The sequence below is a fragment of the Ursus americanus genome, chromosome 24 (assembly GCF_024610735.1).
Source record: "Ursus americanus isolate L20-20 chromosome 24, mUrsAme1.1.p, whole genome shotgun sequence".
Taxonomy (NCBI): Eukaryota; Metazoa; Chordata; class Mammalia; order Carnivora; family Ursidae; genus Ursus; species Ursus americanus.
The window spans coordinates 33,619,425-33,637,580 of record NC_142150.1 but is presented as its reverse complement, the minus strand read 5'-3'; the positions used below and the strand labels follow the sequence as shown (position 1 = coordinate 33,637,580).

General features: G+C 38.3%; 1 protein-coding gene across 1 annotated transcript; it reads left to right on the top strand.

Moving 5' to 3' along the window:
• Positions 1–13,198: 13,198 nt before the first annotated feature.
• On the top strand, positions 13,199–14,155 carry LOC123785254 (olfactory receptor 10AG1-like). The gene has a single exon (XM_045786975.2). The coding sequence runs from the start codon at positions 13,199–13,201 to the stop codon at positions 14,153–14,155; it is 957 nt and encodes a 318-aa protein (XP_045642931.2).
• Positions 14,156–18,156: the final 4,001 nt, after the last annotated feature.

Below are 18,156 nucleotides of genomic sequence, written 5' to 3'. Positions count from 1 at the left end.
TTTGCTTGGTAAATTTTCTGAACTAGGTAGCAAATGAACTTTCTAGGTTCATTGGCTCCTACATTTTTCATTGGGATATTTCTAAGTAATTGCTTTCTGTTAATATTCAAGTGCATGCACCCATTTAGGAACCAAGTAATTCACAAGTCTTATAGATGGACTCTGGGCTTTCATGTAATTGTTGTTTTTTTGCTGGGTCCTCTTGAATAGGGCTTATTTCTAATCAAATCTTGGTTAGAGAATGAAAGAGATTTAGTATTTAGAATCACAAGTCACAATAGCACATGCAACTAACCATATAGAATATTTAGAATTGTTCACTTATGTTTCCCATGCATTTTTATTTCACTATTTGATCTGTAAGAGACAGCTATGTATCACTCATGTGTGAAACAATTTAAATTTAAAATATATTTGCATTTTAATTTATTGAATTATCTCCAGGAGGGAAGCTTAAATCAAATATTAGGACTACAATTTTAATTGCAGCTATAAACTCACCATTTTTTTTTCCAGAGCCTTCTCCCCATACACACATATATCCATTAATAGATAAGTGTGAGCTTGTCTAAAACGTGGTATCAGAAGAAGTATCATCTCATTAGAATGCAACTGTATGGTGACTAACATAATATAATAAAAAATAAAAATAAATAAAGTATACAATGGAATATTACTCAGCCATCAAAAAGAACAATTTCCCAACATTTCCTGCAACATGGACGGGACCGGAGGAGATAATGCTAAGCAAAATAAGCCAAGCAGAGAAAGACAATTATCATATGGTTTCACTCATTTATGGAACATAAGAAGTAGGAAGATCGGTAGGAGAAGAAAGGGAAGAAGAAAGGGGCATAAACAGAAGGGGCAATGAACCATGAGAGACTATGGACTCTAGGAAACAAACTGAGGGCTTCAGAGAGGAGGGGGGTGGGGGAATGGGATAGGCTGGTGATGGGTATTAAGGAGGGCATGTACTGCATGGTGCACTGGGTGTTATACACAACTAATGAATTATGGAACTTTACATCAAAAACTAGGGATGTACTGTATGGTGACTAACACAATGTAATAAAAAATATTATTATAAAAAATAAAGTATAAGTATAATTAAAAAAAAAAAGAATGCACCAATTACAACTCTCATATTCCTTTCTCTAGTCTTCAAAATTTACAACCTTTCTTTCCCTTCCTGTCTCTTGGACGGACACGTAGGACAAGTTACACACACATGCAGTCAGCTGCTCAGAGTTTAATCAGTGCATAGCTCCAAGGAGGTAGATCAATGTTCAGGGGATGAATCTGACACATTGTCTTTACAATAAGCTCATGCATTTCCTCCTTATAGATATCTATCAATTGCCAATAAAAATCAATTCAACTTAATATTAAAGCCATGCTTTGCTGGTATGGAGGTAAACGGAGAGTTGGTTTAATAGAACTTTGCAGAGACTGAGTAGGGGTTAGCGCTTCCTAAAGAAACAACCACACTTGGAGTTTTTGGGGAGAATTTCCCCATGACCTTTGCCCTTGCAGCTGATGTTGCACCAGAAAAAAGTGATGTCCCTGTCATCTGGGATATAGACACTGCATATGCTGTGTCCCGTCACAAAGAGTCCAACTAGCTCGACCATCCAATGTACCCAGTGACCTATGTAGGTGACCTTGCCCAGAGAAGTGTTTATGATGTCATGGCTCTTGTCTATGCACCTGTGGGCTTTACTGTCCCTCCCCAGGTCCCGGGTGGTTACCTGGCCTGGACACCCTACAGCAGAAGGATCAGTTTGTTCTCTGAGATAATTGTCCTTCCTCTGAGTGGCTCGCCTATGGTCTTCTGTACCAGCTGGCTGCTCCCTGGCTGGATTCTTTCTGCGTTCCCTGTCCCCAGTATTTAGTAGATTGATATATAGGACCAAGATACTTCACAAGTAAATGACAATAATATATTCCTTCCACTAGATTTTTTATTTTCTGGTAAAATTTGACAATAGTAAGAATGTTTGGGAGAAAAAATCCAGTTATTCTTAGATTTGGTTTTTAGACATATCCTATATTAGGCCACATTCTTCACTCTCTGATTCAGTTTTTTTTACATTTACTTAATCTGATTTACAGAGTCTACAAAAACTTTCAAATTCGGGGCCTATAATCACTTAATTATATTGCCAGCTTTTTAATTTCTTAAATATGTGTTTCTTATGTAAATTTTGGTTACTTCTTTAATGCATAAACTTGTAAAAATATTTTTAAATTATCATAATTTTTTGTATATTGTTCAATACATTTATGTGAAAAATGTTCCAGAGATTGTTTATTTTCTTTTACTCAAAATAAATTTAAGCTGTGAAACCACTAAGACTTCTAATTATTATATTGAGTGAACAAACAAGTTGGAAATAATGAGGAATCAATATTCAAGAATCACATAGCTCCAAATAAACAACCAAAAAAGAAATATAATTAATTTTGAAATCCTGTATTTAGGCAAAAAAATTTGTACAGACAGTTTGATATTATATATAAGAATAATTTTGGATCTAGTTTGTTACATGTGAATTAACATGGACAACAATTTCCAGTAGTCCATTAAAAATGGCAGTTATACCTTTGTAAACAATAAATAAATGAAGGCTAGGTGCTGAAATAAGTGAAGTAATAATCCTATTTAATTTCACGTTGCTCTAATAAAAGAGAAGATAGTATGTTAGCTTACAATAAGCGTCTCTCAGAGGATAGAGATAAGCGAAATTTTGTCAAGAAGATAATGCCCAAGGGGTTGGATGAACAGGAAAAAATTAAATAAAAGTAGTTGAGTTGATGTGAGAAGATATAATCTGTAGAAAAGGAATGTACAAAGAGCCGTATTGAAAATGTATAACTTTTGGGCCCCGGGGTGGCTCAGCCTGTTCTGACTCTCGATTTTGGCTCAGGTCATGATCTCAGGGTTATGGGATCGAGCCCCATGTCAGGCTCCACACTCAGTGGGGAGCCTGCTTGAGGTTCTCCCTCTCTCTCTGCCTCTCCTTCCCAAACAAATAAATAAATCTTAAAAAAAGAAAATGTACAGCTTTATGAAAATATACAACTTTATAAAAGCAAGCTTAAAACAAGTAGGTTTATTGAAAACACGGAACACACATCAAATAAAATGTGTTGCAACAGAAAGCAGAAATGTGCACCTTGTTGCTAAACTTAGGTATAATTTACCATTTTGTCTGGGAAATTGGTGTGTACTACCTCTAACATTCTCTTTAAATTTTGTGATTTTAATCTTAATGTGAAAACATTGCATATGTCTACGTACCACTCCAAAGTCTCAGAAGAATCCTTGGTATACTTCAGCCACTTAACATGCATAGTTCCAGCTACTCTCTGGATCAGGACAAAGGGGAAGGTAGTGAATATTAACCAAGTAATATTGAGGGTTTGCAAACGGGAGATCAACTGGATGAAGATTTATGTCGAAAGCTGAGTTTCCAAATTGGGCTCCAAACCCTCAACTTCTTGAAGTCTTAGGATCATTTTAACTATGTGTTGTAAAGTAAAATTAGTAAAATATAACTTATTAGCTAAGGCTGTGTTGAGAATGTGTCAGATTCATTTATACACTGATGAGAGAAGGAGCGAGATAAAAAGAAATTACAGATTTGGAGAGGATATGGAAACAGGAGATTTATTTAGCTTGGAAACAGAAAAAGCAGCATTAAAAACATCTGAAATAAAGGTTGAGGTTTGATTTTACAAGTCATAACATTATCATGCCCAAATCATGTATCGCAGAAGAGAACTGTGTTTCAGAGTTATCCTAAATGCTTGATTTGGTGAGAGTAGTCAAAAGGAACAACAGATTTAAGAAGCAAATGCTAAAGATATATCAATGGCTGATTGCAGTGACATAGCTTTACCTCCAGCGGTAGGGTCCAGTACGGACAGCAAACATGGGCTCATGAGATGGTGCCAACAGATATTAGAAGCAGAGTGACAAGAAACAAGTTTGGTTTTTAAGTGGCTATGGTCAGTGATTTTTTTCTGACATGTAAACAAAATTGCAACATACACTCTTTTCTTATTCTTCATTTTTACTTTTCCCTTTAAGAAGTGCATGTGTGTTAAATTTATCTCCTAAGGATAGGCTGATAACTTTGCATGAGACCCATGTGAAGTAGCTATCTACCATTAACCAGTTCAGATGCACAGATCATAATGGATTTGATGTGCAAAAATCCCTAATTCCTACAATGATTCTTCAAAGGTGAAAATTGACATTCTACCACAAAAAAACAATGTTTTACATTTTGTACATAGAAAACCTTACGTACCAATAATACAAATATGAAGATGCTTCTAGTGATGGTTACTAAATTAGCTTTATGTCCAGAGCATCAAAAATATATGGACCCATGTGATGATGAATGATATTAAGTGATCCCAGTTTTTTCAATGAAAAAAAAGAAGAAATAAAAGAAATGTAGAGGACTTCTATAATGGGGGACCAAGGTCCTCTGTGAATCACTATGTCTTTAATAAAGCAAAGAATATACTCAAAATGTTAAATCAATTTTTTCAGAGCTCTGGATATCAACCAAAGGTTAGAAACAATGTGAGGAGAATTTACTCAATAAAAACTGATGATTTGGTAAGAATAACAGTTTGTGGCATAGTAACTTGACCTAATACCATCACAGTTCTCAACAGTTAAGCAATAGTCATGAAAACCAGCAGCTTGAAAACAATGTTAACTGCTGTGTAGATACTGGATTGTGCAGACTGAGTTTGGACTCCTAAGGATGCCCCATCCCCAGAGTAATCAATACATCCTATAAAACATAAAGAAATAAGGCTCTTATATAGTATCACAATTAAATAAGACATTAATAACATTGAAAAATCCCATCTACATGGGTATTAAAAAGTTATCAAATAATACACTCCAAATGATAATATAAATTGTAAATACTGGATCATGTAAACTAAAAAATAAAATAAATTACAAAATTGCATATTAGAAGTGATGCAATTTCTGTAAGTCCTTAAAGAAGTTTAAGTGCTGCTAATACTAACCAAGACATAATTAAAAGAAATTGCAAATTATTTGTCTTAAATACTCAAGAACGTATGAACACGAAACTATATGTAAAATAGCATAAGTGAGTTATGAAGAGAAAGCCAGAGAAATGGATGGGATTTTTGAGATGATATGTTTTCTTGTATCCCATGCACGGAGAATGTGTTGATAGACTTTTATTTAACTAGGGACTTCAAAATGTTTCAAGAGAAATTGGTACACCAGATAAACAGTACAAGAAGGGGTGAGGAAGCAGACTAAATCATATGTGCTTATGAACCATCCGACTCATATTCTCTTTGCTCTGGCCTCCTCATTCCACTTCCCTGTCACTACCCCTCAGTGACTTATCTCAGTGAAAATGTAACCGTCATTGTCACCTGTGTCACCTCACTGTGAGGAAGAGACTAGGATGACCCTGGCATTTCAGGGTCCAGGTGACAAGAGTTTCACAAATCATTTTGTACAGACAGTTAATGTCAGCATCTAATTGTATGCCTGGCTTCACCGAGGCTCTGCCTGGGAGAAACATCTGGTAGCCAGATTTCTAACTACGAACTGCAGAAATCAAAATGAATTCACCAAATTGAGATGATAGGATATGTTGCATGAGTAATGGGGCATCTCATAGTAGCCCTAGTAGCGGAAGAGCCTGAGCGCAGTCTCTGGATCTGGGAAAGAACTTGAAACAAGGACTTGTATCTCTTCATGTCATGTTTGCTGATGTTTGTACATCTGTCTAATTCTCCTCTGCATACCTGATGTTTGAGTTCTGACTTGTTGCAGGAAATGGTTGAATGTTTGGTGTAACACCTACTGTTGAGCCCAATTAAGTAGGGCCTGTGCGTGCAGTCAGGTGGGATATAATGACCACGTAAAATGCGGGGGTGAGAGTGAAGAAATTTCTTAGATAATTCATGCAGGGCGTAAGTAGAAAAAGCAAGACGTCTATGTTAATTTGGTTAAACTAAGCAGAATAGAAAACCTGTTTGATTTTGAGGTCTTTAAAAAAAAATAATCCAAGACAGGATCCTAGGTTTAGTGCGAAATAGTCATTCCAGGACAGGTGGCTCTGATGTTTGTTATTGGCTGGTCTCATGGTTGCTGTGGTCATTTACAGGCCAGCCAGCCAAAGTGGGAAGACAGACATCCTTTCAAGTAAGTGAGTAAACCTGCTCACAGTGTTTCCCCCCTATTTCATTGCCAAGAATTAAGTCAGGCAAGGTGCAAGAGACACTGGGAACACATCCTAGAGTCTATGGAAATAAAAAAGAAGGAAATGAAGGAAAATTTAATTTCATAGACACAATTAGTTTCTAGCATGGTGCACGATACCATCAAGAAGAGAAGGAGAGCCAAATAAAAGGAATTAAGGGAAAAATGGCATGGTTTAATTTAGATCATAAACAACTGTTATCCCTGAAATAATAAAGAAAAAACTGATGAATGTGAGATAGTACTGAGAAGAATACTTTTTAAAAAACTATTTCAGTTAAAAAAGATTGCAAGGATATGAACTAAGAGATTAGAGGGATATGAGTGGAATTAACTGATATGAGGAGATAAAGTCAGCATAATTTGATGACCGACTAGATACTGTGGGCAAACTGATGGAGAATGAGAAATATGTCATATTTTGTAATTTAGCTGGTTTTATGTATGGTAAAATCGGGAATCAAAACAAAAGAAAGTGCTCAGGCATAATCTCTATGTAAATCCTGCTACCATGTCTCACAATGGATATTCAACCTCAACCTTGATGTTGGCCACCATCAGCTCCCACATAGATTACTAAAATCCACTCCCCTTCTACTTGAGTGTCTCCTGGCTTCCACTTTTGTCCATGCCAGAGTATACTGTATTCTTGTATCATCCCATTTTCAGACTTTTTAGCCACTGTTAACAATGGAAGAGAACACAATAAATATGATAAGTGACGTAGAAAGATTAAATGGTAGAGTGAATTATTGAGTCTCTAAAAATCCCCAGAGTGTTCTATGTAGGGGGTTCCATACTTGGAGCTGGATGGGCACCAGTAAACAAAACAATGCCCTGGAATCAAGGAGCTAATGACAAGAAGAGAAGGTCAAATTCAGGGGACAGCCAGGTGGCTCAGTCGGTTAAGCATCTGCCTTTGGCTCAGGTCATGATCCCGGTCCTGAGATTGAGTCCTGCATCGGGCTTCTTGCTCGTGGGGGCGGGCAGGAATACTGGGTCACTTGTCGTGGCATATGGCACGCTAGCCCAGTTTCACAGAAGAACACATCTTTGGTAGTCTAGAGAGTACAAAGTTTTCTGTGCCCCATGTACTGTAGAGCACAACACCTTATGTAGTTAGATACTTGTTGAATGCTTCTAGAAATAGAAAAAAAAACTGAGCGCATTAGCTAATTATTTTGATAACTTACCAAAGATTTATAGCAACAATCAAAATTCACTCCACCTTTCTCTTCTAATAGTTTTAAAGCCCTCCTAATGTCATTTTCCCATCTTTAATTTCACGATATAGCAAACTTGAAATTCTGTATACTGTATCTTCTTGTCAAAATTCATTTTTTTTTTCTTATGGAAGTATATGTAACTAGAAAATTCCACCTACGGCACGAACAGAGGACCTTAACACATGAACAGCCCGGATGATACATGGAGTCTAGATAATTTCGAAATTGCATTATTTGAGTTTTAGAAATGGCGTTTTAATAATTTCAAATTTAGTATCCTCAGATTTCATGCATAAATACAGACCAGTTTTAAGTCTGTGAATATCCTAGTGGGGGAATTGCTGTATTCTCCATAGACGGAGAGGAAGGGGAGAAAGGTAGAGAGGAGTGGCCAGGAGGCTACTGTTCCTCAGACCATACTCCATAGGGAGAGCATCTTCACAGAAGCTCTGGGCCAACCAGAAACAGCCTTGGTTACTCTCTAAGTTACCACCTGATCAACAAGATTATTGAGTTTAAAAATGCACCATATCATGGAGAGAAGATGCCCCTGCAATGAATAAGGAGCTATTTTCTACCAAAGTTCCACCGACCTATTCAAGTAAATTATGAGTTTCACAGAAAAATAAGAATGGCTGGAATTTGTTCCTTGAATAATTCAAAACTGAAATTTATATTACATAAGACCATAGTCTTTATAAAAGAGTGACACAGTGATTTCTCCATAATATAAGAAAGGTAAGCAGAAATTATTTTACCCCGCTTATTTTATTGCACTGTAATTTTTTTTAATTCAAGAATCAAAATTCAGAAAACACCTTCTTCCAATCAGGTTCCTTTATGAGACAAATCTGAACTTCAATATATACAGTATAACTATAATTAATCAATCTTTCATTTTTTTAAGAGTAAATGAGATATAAAATGGCATGAAATCCTTTTGTGATTATGAAAAGTTTCATATTCTTAGTTGTATTGACATTACTAAAAATATTAAATTCAAAATTGTATTTCCTATTTAATATTCTATGAAGCCCATTGAGGTTTTTGTTTGTTTGTTTGTTTTAGTATAGTTGACACACAAACACACAATATTACATTAGTTTCAAATGTACAACATAGTGATTCAACAACTCTATACATTGTTCTATGATCACCACAAGTGTAGCTACAATCCGTAATAAACACACACACACACACACACACACACACGCGCGCGCGCACGCGCGCGAAAAGAGAAGGAAAAAAGAAAAGAAAGGGAAAGAAAAGAAGAAAAAAATGGACCCTGGCATTACATGGCTGAGTTTGAAGTCAGGTCACATCCTATTTTCTGATATTGATCAAGTTACTTAATCCCTGTATGCCTCTGGCTCTTTATGCAAAATGTGAGTAATAACAGTACCTACTTCATTCAGAATATAATACGTGAGCTAACACAGGGAAAGTCATTAACAGGGTGGTTAGCACATAATAAATGTTCAAAACCTAACAATAATAAAAAGAATTTCAAATAAGCAGGCCTCTCTGCTGTCCATAGCCATGCCCATTCTTGCTAACCTAAAAATGTTGGTGAATAAAGAATTCAAGTTCTCGTGTTAAGATTGCAAAATACTATTCATTGTTAATAAAGAGAATAGATTGATTTCAGAAAAGAAAATAGTTGAAACATTTATTGCTGAGGATCCTTTCATATGTTAAATAGGAATTGAGTTAGACTTTGAAATTTAATTTTGCTTATATATCTATAACAAAGCCTACTTCTCTTATTTGCTCAAACTATAGGAGACTGGCAGAGATGAGAGGAAAAAAAAAAAACTGAAAATAAAAGTCCAGTTAATTAAAGTAGTTTTTCCCCAGGTATTGCTGCTGATTAATATCTATCCAGCATAGAAGAGTCTACTGATATTAATCTCAGTTTTCCTGCCAACACACTACCCTGTACATTCTATCCTTTCCTAGATTAAGAAAACGCTACTCCAGAGGAGGATAAAAGATGAGCAAAATTCAAAAGACAAAAAAAAGATGTAAGTTAAAATCATAATGTTAAATACAATAAGGATGATAATTATCACAATAGCGTCTGCTAGAACTACAACTTAAACTGATTAATGCAATGTATGCTCTTAGACCACAAGACGACTCCCTGAGTTACATGTTATCATTATAGCATATACTTTCAAACAAGGAAAAGAGAGCTCCAATCATTTAAATAAGGACATATAGCCAGGATATATCTAATTTCTACTGTAAGTCACTCAATACGAAATTCTTTGGTCAGTGAATTTGAATCTAGTTGAATGCAGCCTGATTGCTGAAATCAACAGGAAATTTTCATTTGTGCCATTACCCATGGGGAAATATTTAAAAACCATTCACCCACATAAGTACTTGACTAGCTGTTGGAATATGAAATTGAATGAGCACACGAGGGCATTTTGTTCCTAGAATATGCTTTACTATTTTTACTTAAAAGTAAAAAATCACAGAATGATTTCTGTGATACCTTAAAATCTGATCAAGTCCCAGATTAGACATCATGTCCATAAGAAATTGTCTGGCACTCCCACAGCACCTTGTAATTCTCTCAACATAGATTGGGCACATTCCCAGGGACATCTGACTGCTGACTTCTGTAAACTCTGTAAAGATGGAAACTGAGCTTGTGTTATTTGCCATTAGTATCTTGAGTCTACCTTATAGTGAAGATGCTCAGTATTTATCCGTAATAAACCACACATTTAGGACTGGTGAGAAGAAAGAAACACAAAGTGTAAATTGTTTCAGTCTTTTGGGATCTGTCAGAGGTGAGAGGAACCAGGTCTTAAAAGAAGACAGGGTGGCTGTATGGTGGAGGAAGGAAGGCGAATTTGGAGCCTGGGAAATTGAGGAAGAGACTTCAAAACCCATGGCAATACGGGTGTTGGAGTACGTGACAATCTGTGAAAAAGGTCACAGGTTAGCATTAATGAAGGCGAGATGGGGACCACAAAAAGTGTGGTGTCTAACATGCAGTGCCGTGGGAGAGAGACCTAACTTAGGTGGTCGAAAAATGCTTAATTCTTTTTTTTTTTTAAAGATTTTATTTATTTATTTGACATAGAGAGAGACAGCCAGCGAGAGAGGGAACACAAGAAAGGGGAGTGGGAGAGGAAGAAGCAGGCTCCCAATGAAGGAGCCCGATGTGGGGCTAGATCCCACGACTCTGGGATCACACCCTGAGCCGAAGGCAGACGCTTAACGACTGAGCCACCCACGTGCCCCGAAAAATGCTTAATTCTTGAAAGAGCTGGGTAGAATCTGTCGACACTGCATTTAGCACTGGGCTTCTTGGTGGTTAGTCATCTGTAGATATTTAGAATACAGTTGGCCCTTGAACAACACAGGTTTGAACCACATGGGCCCACTATGCACAGATTTTTACAGTACACACTGTAAATGTGTTTTCCCTTCCTTGTGATTTTCTTAGCAACATTTTCCTTTCTCTATCTTACTTTATTGTATGAATACAGTATGTAATGCATGTAGCACACAAAACATGAGATAATTGATTATTCATGTTAGTAATTAAGTTTTGAGGGAGTCAAAAGTTATATGCAGATTTTTGACTGCCTGGAGTGGGATTGGTACATTCATCATTCAAGGGTCAACTGGATATATTATATTCATAATACATGACATTTATTCAAAATAAGTTGTAATATATACTATAAAATATATATCAATTGATACGCTCACAATACATATTTAAATCAATAATATAGTGTATACTAATAATATATAGTATATATTCAGAAACTCAAACTTGGAGGTCAAAAAAGTTATACAAAAACAGATTTCACATTTTGTCTGGGATCAGGTGTGTGAACACTAAGATAGAGCTCTCTTGCACATTTTATTTTCCATTTTCCTTATTTAATTATCTTGTAAAGACCCTAAACTTATCTAATTATTCCTTAAGTCATAACATTTAGAATATAAGCAGAATTATTAAGATTTTGGGGGGCCATGGCAGGGTTAAAGACATATTATAATCAAATCTTATATAATTAATTTTACATTCTAAACATATGACTTACTATGATGCATGATTTCTAATATAACTTTGTCTACCTTAAATGAAATAGTTTTCTATGGTGGAGGCCAGGCAATATTCCCTGCTTTCCTGATCAGAGTCTCAGTGTCTTTCCCAGATAATGAGCAACCTAGGCTGGCCTGAACTGGGCCTGGCTATGCAGTCTTACTGACCACCTTGCCCTGTGGTTATCTGAGATGCAGTTCACAGGGGAAACATCAAACCAAACATAAAAGAATCATATACGCAGTTGCAACAATGTGGATGGAACTAGAGGGTATTATGCTAAGCGAAAAAAGTCAATCAGAGAAAGACAATTACCATATGATCTCACTCATATATGGAATTTAAGAAACAAAACAGAGGCTCATAAGGGAAGAGAGTGATGTGGAAAAAAAGGCAGAAGAAAAATTATTAAATCTCTTTACTTCCTACAGTTCATTGACAAGACCTTGAAACAGGCAGAGTGACATTCCTCTAAGGACTCCACTGCCTCCATGTTAATACTTTGCTAAGGGCAAAAGGCGATCCTAGCCTGAGGGCCCCCTTCCCCAGGATCCTATAAGTCTACTTTAACATATAAAAATTCTTTTGGAAACTTCCTTTATCTCTAACCCCTCCCAAGATATGTGTTGGCAATCATCCCCCAAGCATATGGCCCACTGATATACATCTGAAGGGTCTCATGACTAAGGTTTAATTAGATGGTAATAAATGACCTTTTCCCAACAAGAGCTAGCCTCTTCAAGGTCCTGGAAACCTTGCTTCCAAAATTCCTTAGAGACTTATGCTCTCCCTGACCCCCTCCCAACCTGAACATATATAATGGGCCACTCCTCATGACCCCAGTGCTGCCCCGGGTCTTGTCCCTGTGCTTTAATAAAACCTTCTTTTTGCACCAAAGACGTCTCAAGAATTCTTTCTTGGCCGTCGGCTTCGAAACATAATTTCATCTTTCCTACATCAGAGAAGAAAAAATAAAACAAGGTGAAATCAGAGAGGGAGACAAACCATAAGAGACTCAACCATAAGAAACAAACTGAGGATTGCTGGAGGGGTGGAGGGTGGGAGCATGGGGCAAGGGGGGTGATGGACACTGGGGAGTGTATGTGCTGTAATGAGCGCTGGGTATTATACAAGACTGATGAATCACAGACCTGTACCCCTAAACAAATAATACATTATATGTTAATTTAAAAAAAAAAAAGGTGCTAGGCAAAAAAAATACAAATAAAGTACAATAGATACCAGATGGACAAGAAAGGAGATACATTTCTCATTAGAGATCATCCTGTGTTAACTAGCACAGTTCTTATCCTGAGAACAGGCTACCTGACATGTTTTGCTTCTATTTTCTTGTCATGTGTTTTGGTGTGTTGTTCATTTAAATATACTATTAATATTAGCAGAAGAATTAGAGTTGACGGTTACTTTCTGTTTTTATATATCGGAATTTGGGAATATTAGAATTGAAATAGATTACCAAAAATACAAGACAAAAAAAGCTGAATATCTATCCTTTGTCAGTGGATTTGGAATCATCTGTTTAATATGTCCCATTCTGCAACTGGGCCCAGCAATTGAAATGAATTCTAAGCCTGGAAATCATTTTGTTAATAGATGGAATCCACAGGACAAAATCCTCCGCAAGGGAATCACACCACATTAATGGATTTCATCCTGCTTGGCTTTTCTGATGTTCCTGAACTCCGAGGATTTCTTTTTGGGGTATTTTTGATCATTTATGTGATTATTCTGATGGGAAATAGCCTCATTATCATAATAACTAAGGTCAATCCCTCTCTCCACACTCCCATGTATTTTTTCCTCAGGAACTTCTCTTCCTTAGAAATATGCTATGTGTCAGTCACTGTCCCCAGATTATTAACAGATCTCTGTAGACAAAACAGAAATATTTCCTTTCTGGCTTGTGCTACTCAAATGTATTTCTTTCTGGTCTTTGGAGCCACTGAGTGCTTCCTTCTGACCGCAATGGCTTACGACAGGTATGTTGCCATTTGCAACCCCTTACTCTACCCTCTCATCATGAACAACAGGCTGTGCAACCAATTGGCAGCTTGCTGTTGGATCACTGGGATTCCAGTACACATAGGGTTCACCTGCCTGATCTTCTCTCTGCCCTTTTGTGGGAACAATCAGTTGAATCACTTTTTCTGCGACATACCTCCAGTACTGAAGCTTGCCTGTGGGGATACTTTTATGATTGAGATGCTGGTTTATGCAGTTGCTGTTCTAGTTGTCACTATTCCTTTTACATTGATTCTTGGATCTTATGTGAAAATAATCTCAACCATCCTGAAGCTGCCATCAGCGACTGGGCGAGCCAAGGCGTTCTCCACTTGTTCTTCACATCTCATGGTCGTGGCTTTATTCTTTGGATCGGGCATCATGACGTACATGAGACCAAAGTCCAGCCACTTAACAGGAATGGACAAGTTTCTTTCTCTTTTTTACACCATTGTGACACCAATGTTTAACCCCATAATATATTGTCTGAGAAACAAAGATGTTATAGGGGCACTCAAAAAATTCCTACCAAAATGGGTTGTACTGTGATTCAAAAATGGATTGTAGGGGCGCCTGGGTGGCTCAGTCGTTAAGCGTCTGCCTTTGGCTCAGGACATGATCCCGGTGTTCTGGGATCGAGCCCCGCATCAGGCTCCTCCGCTGGGAGCCTGCTTCTTCCTCTCCCACTCCCCCTGCTTGTGTTCCCTCTCTCGCTGGCTGTCTCTCTCTCTGTCAAATAAATAAATAAAATCTTTAAAAAAAATAGACACTACATTTGGAACATCCAGTCTGAGAAGGATGAAAGAAATCGGATTATTATAGATAGGCTATTGAAAATGGCAAAACCCTCGTGCGGTCCAGAGGATTACCCCAGCCCTGTGAATGCTATGGAGCAGGGTGGCATTTCTAGGTTCAGCTTGACTTCCCGGAGGAGGACAGCAGCCATGCCAGAGGCCAGTCCCAAGTGAGGACGAGCTAGCACTCGAGCTGCAAAATACCGCCGTGTTTTTGGAGACACAGAATATTAACTTACAGGCATTTGTATCACTGTTGACTCCACAGAGTAAGCAGTACTAATTTGCAGCATTTGAACCGAGGAAGGCTTTTTAAATTTTCTGATGGTGTATATCCAAGCAGGTCAGGAGGTTGTGGTGATTTCTCTTTCGAACATCTCTCATGAAGGCAAGATTTGAAACATGCTTCTAGAGTGAGGAAGCCAGGTACTCCTGGGAAATGATGTCCTGCCAAGCTGTCCTTACAGTCACACCTCACTTTATGTGCTCTACTTTATTGTGTATCACAAGGCACGGCATTTGTCTCAGTTGAAGGTTTGGGGCAACCCTGCACTGAGCAAGCCTATGGGAGCCATTTTTCCAACAGCCTTTGTCCACTTCATATCTCTGTATCACATTTTGGTAACTCTTGCAATATTTCAACCTCTTTTGTTATTATTATACATGGGACGGTGCTCTGTGATCAGTGATCTTTTGATGTAACATTTGTGATTTTGGGGGGATGCCATGAACTGTACACATTTAAGACAATGGACTGTATCACTAAATGTTGTGTGTGTTCTGACTGCTTTACTGACAGGTGGTTCCCCCATCTCTCTTCCTCTCCTCGGGCCTCCCTATCCCCTGAGACACAGTGATATTGAAATTAGGCCTATTAATAATCCTACAATGGCCTCTAAGTGTTCAAGTGAAAGGAAGAGTCGCACATCTCTCACTTTAAATAAAAAGCTAGAAATGAGGGGCGCCTGGGTAGCGCAGTCGTTAAGCGTCTGCCTTTGGCTCAGGGCGTGATCCTGGCGTTCCGGGATCGAGTCCCACATCGGGCTCCTCCGCTGGGAGCCTGCTTCTTCCTCTCCCACTCCCCCTGCTTGTGTCCCTCTCTCGCTGGTTGTCTCTCTGTCAAATAAATAAATAAAATCTTTAAAAAAAAAAAAAGCTAGAAATGATTAAGCTCAGTGAGGAAGGCATGCTCAATGCCACAATAGGCTGACAGGTAGGCCTCTTGCACCAAACAGCTGAGTTGTGAATGCAGAAGAAAAGTTCTTGAAGGAAGTTAAAAGTTCTTCTCTGGTGAACATACAAATAAATGATAAAAAAGCGAAACGGCCTTCCTCCCAACATGGAGAAAGTTTTAGTCGTCTGGAGAGATCAAACCAGACACAATACTCCCGTAAACCAAAGCCTCATCCAAAGCAAGGCCCCGACTCCCTTCAATTCCATGAAGGCTGAGGGAGGTGAAGAAGCTGCAGAAGAAAAGTCTGAAGCTAGCAGAGGCTGGTTCATGAGGTTCGAGGAAAGAAGATGTCTTCGTAACATCGAAGTGCGAGGTGAAGCAGCAAGAGCTGATGGAGAAGCTGCAGCCAGTTCTCCACAAGATCAAGCTAAGATAGCAGTGACGGTGCCTCACTAAACAACAGATTGCCGATGTAGATGAAACAGATTTCTATTTGGAAGAAGACGCCATCTAGGACTTTCATGGCTAGAGAGAAGTCAATGCCTGACTTCAAAGCTTCAAAGGACAGACTGACTCTTCCATCAGGGGCTAACACAGCTGCTGACTTTAAGTTGAAGCCAATCCTCATGTACCATTCTGAAAATCCTAGGACCCTTAAGAATTATGCTGAATCTGCTCTGCCTCTCTTTACATGGAACAACAAAGCCTGGATGGGAGCACATCTATTTACAACATGGTTTACTGAATACAAGTCCACAGTTGAGACCTGCTGCTCAGAAAAAAAAGATTCCTTTCAAAATATTACTGCTCATTGACAATGCATCTGTTCACCCAAGAGCTCTGATGGAGATGCGCAAGATTAATGTTGTTTTTGTGCCTGCTAATGCAACATCCATTCTGCAGCTCATGGGTCAGGTAGGAATTACAACTTTCAGGTTTTATTATTTAAGAAATGCATTGTGTAAGACTATAGTTGCTACACATAGTGATTCTGCTCATGGTTCTGGGCAAAATAAATTGAAAAACCTTCTGGAAAAGATTCACCATTACCAATGCCTTTAGTGGAAGAAGTAGTGGGATTCAAGAATTTAGTCAAGGAAGAAATTGCAGCTATGGTGGAAATAGCCAGAATTAGAAGGGGAGCCTGAACATGGAATTGAATTGCTGCAATCTCGTGATCAAACTAATGAGCGAGGAGATGTTTTATATGGATGGACAAAGAAAGTGGTCTTTTGAAATGGAAGGCACTCCTGGTGAAACTGTAAGATTGTTGAATTGACAACCAGGGATTTAAATAGTACATAGACTTAGGTGATAAAACAGAAGCAGGTTCTTGTGAGGATTGATTCCAATTTGGAAAGTTCTACTGTGGGTAAAATGTTACCAAACAGCATCAAGAGCTACAGGGAAATAGTTCATGGAAGGAAGAGTCAATCAACGCAGCAAACATCATTGTTGTCTTATTTTAAGATATTGCCACAGCCGCCCCCACCTTCATCAGCCACCACCCTGATCAGTCAGCAGCCATCAACAAGGAGGCAAGGCCCTGCACCAGCAAAATAGCATAACCTGTTGAAAGTGGAGATGCTGGTTAGCATTTTCTAGCAATAAAGGATTTTTAACTTGAGGTATGAACATTTTTTTGGGACATAATGCTTTTGCACACTTAAGCTACAGAATAGTGTAAACATAATTTTTATATGCACTGAAAAACAAAAAACAAAAACTCATTTGACTTGCTGAATTCTGGTATTCACTTCATTACAGCGGCCATGTCTCTGAGGTGTGCCTATAATTAACTTTGAAGGACATCTATCCCTACAGAGCAAATAAGGCCTGTCAAAGGCAGGGCTAAAGGTGTGTATGGTAGAGACTCTCTTCTGTGCTGTGGTTCTCGGGAACTGAGGAGTGGTGCTGCCTGTAAGGGCATCACAGGTGGTAGGAAAACAGAGCCAAAGCTGAGTCTGAACCAAGCCTGTAGAGAAACCTGTAAAGATGGGTTGGGGCTTAGTTGTGCCAAGACCCAAATCTGCCAGCTGGTTGTACCTTACCCCAAATTGTGCTTGTCTTTTGTCATTCTTGAGTTTAAGTGTAGTTTTGATTGAAGCTAAAACCTGGTCTCTGTGTTCTATGTGGAAGTAAAAGTGGATTTAATGTCCGTGCTCTGCACGAAATAATAGAAGGGGAAGAAGCGCATCCTCACAAAGAGCCCGGTAATGACCCCAAGGACTTGAGCCCAGTATCTGTGGTCCAAAAAAGGAGGCTGGGATGGGATTGCTGCCAATGCACAGATTCAAGGTTAGAGCAGAGTGTTTGATCTGAAGTCAGATGCAAATGACTCCTTGAAAAGTGAATTGGGATAATGTGAGCTGTGGTTTTGCTGTGAATGAGGTGGTATTCACTCCAGCTAGTCAGATACAAGTATAATGTTTACTTATAACCACAACTATGGAGGCCTATCCAATTTGAGTTATATGGAAATGAAAGCTAATACTATACAGTTTAATGTAAAGATTACATGCATATGTGACTCCATGAGTGTGTATGTGTATGTGTGCATGTAAATAAACCCAACATCAGTA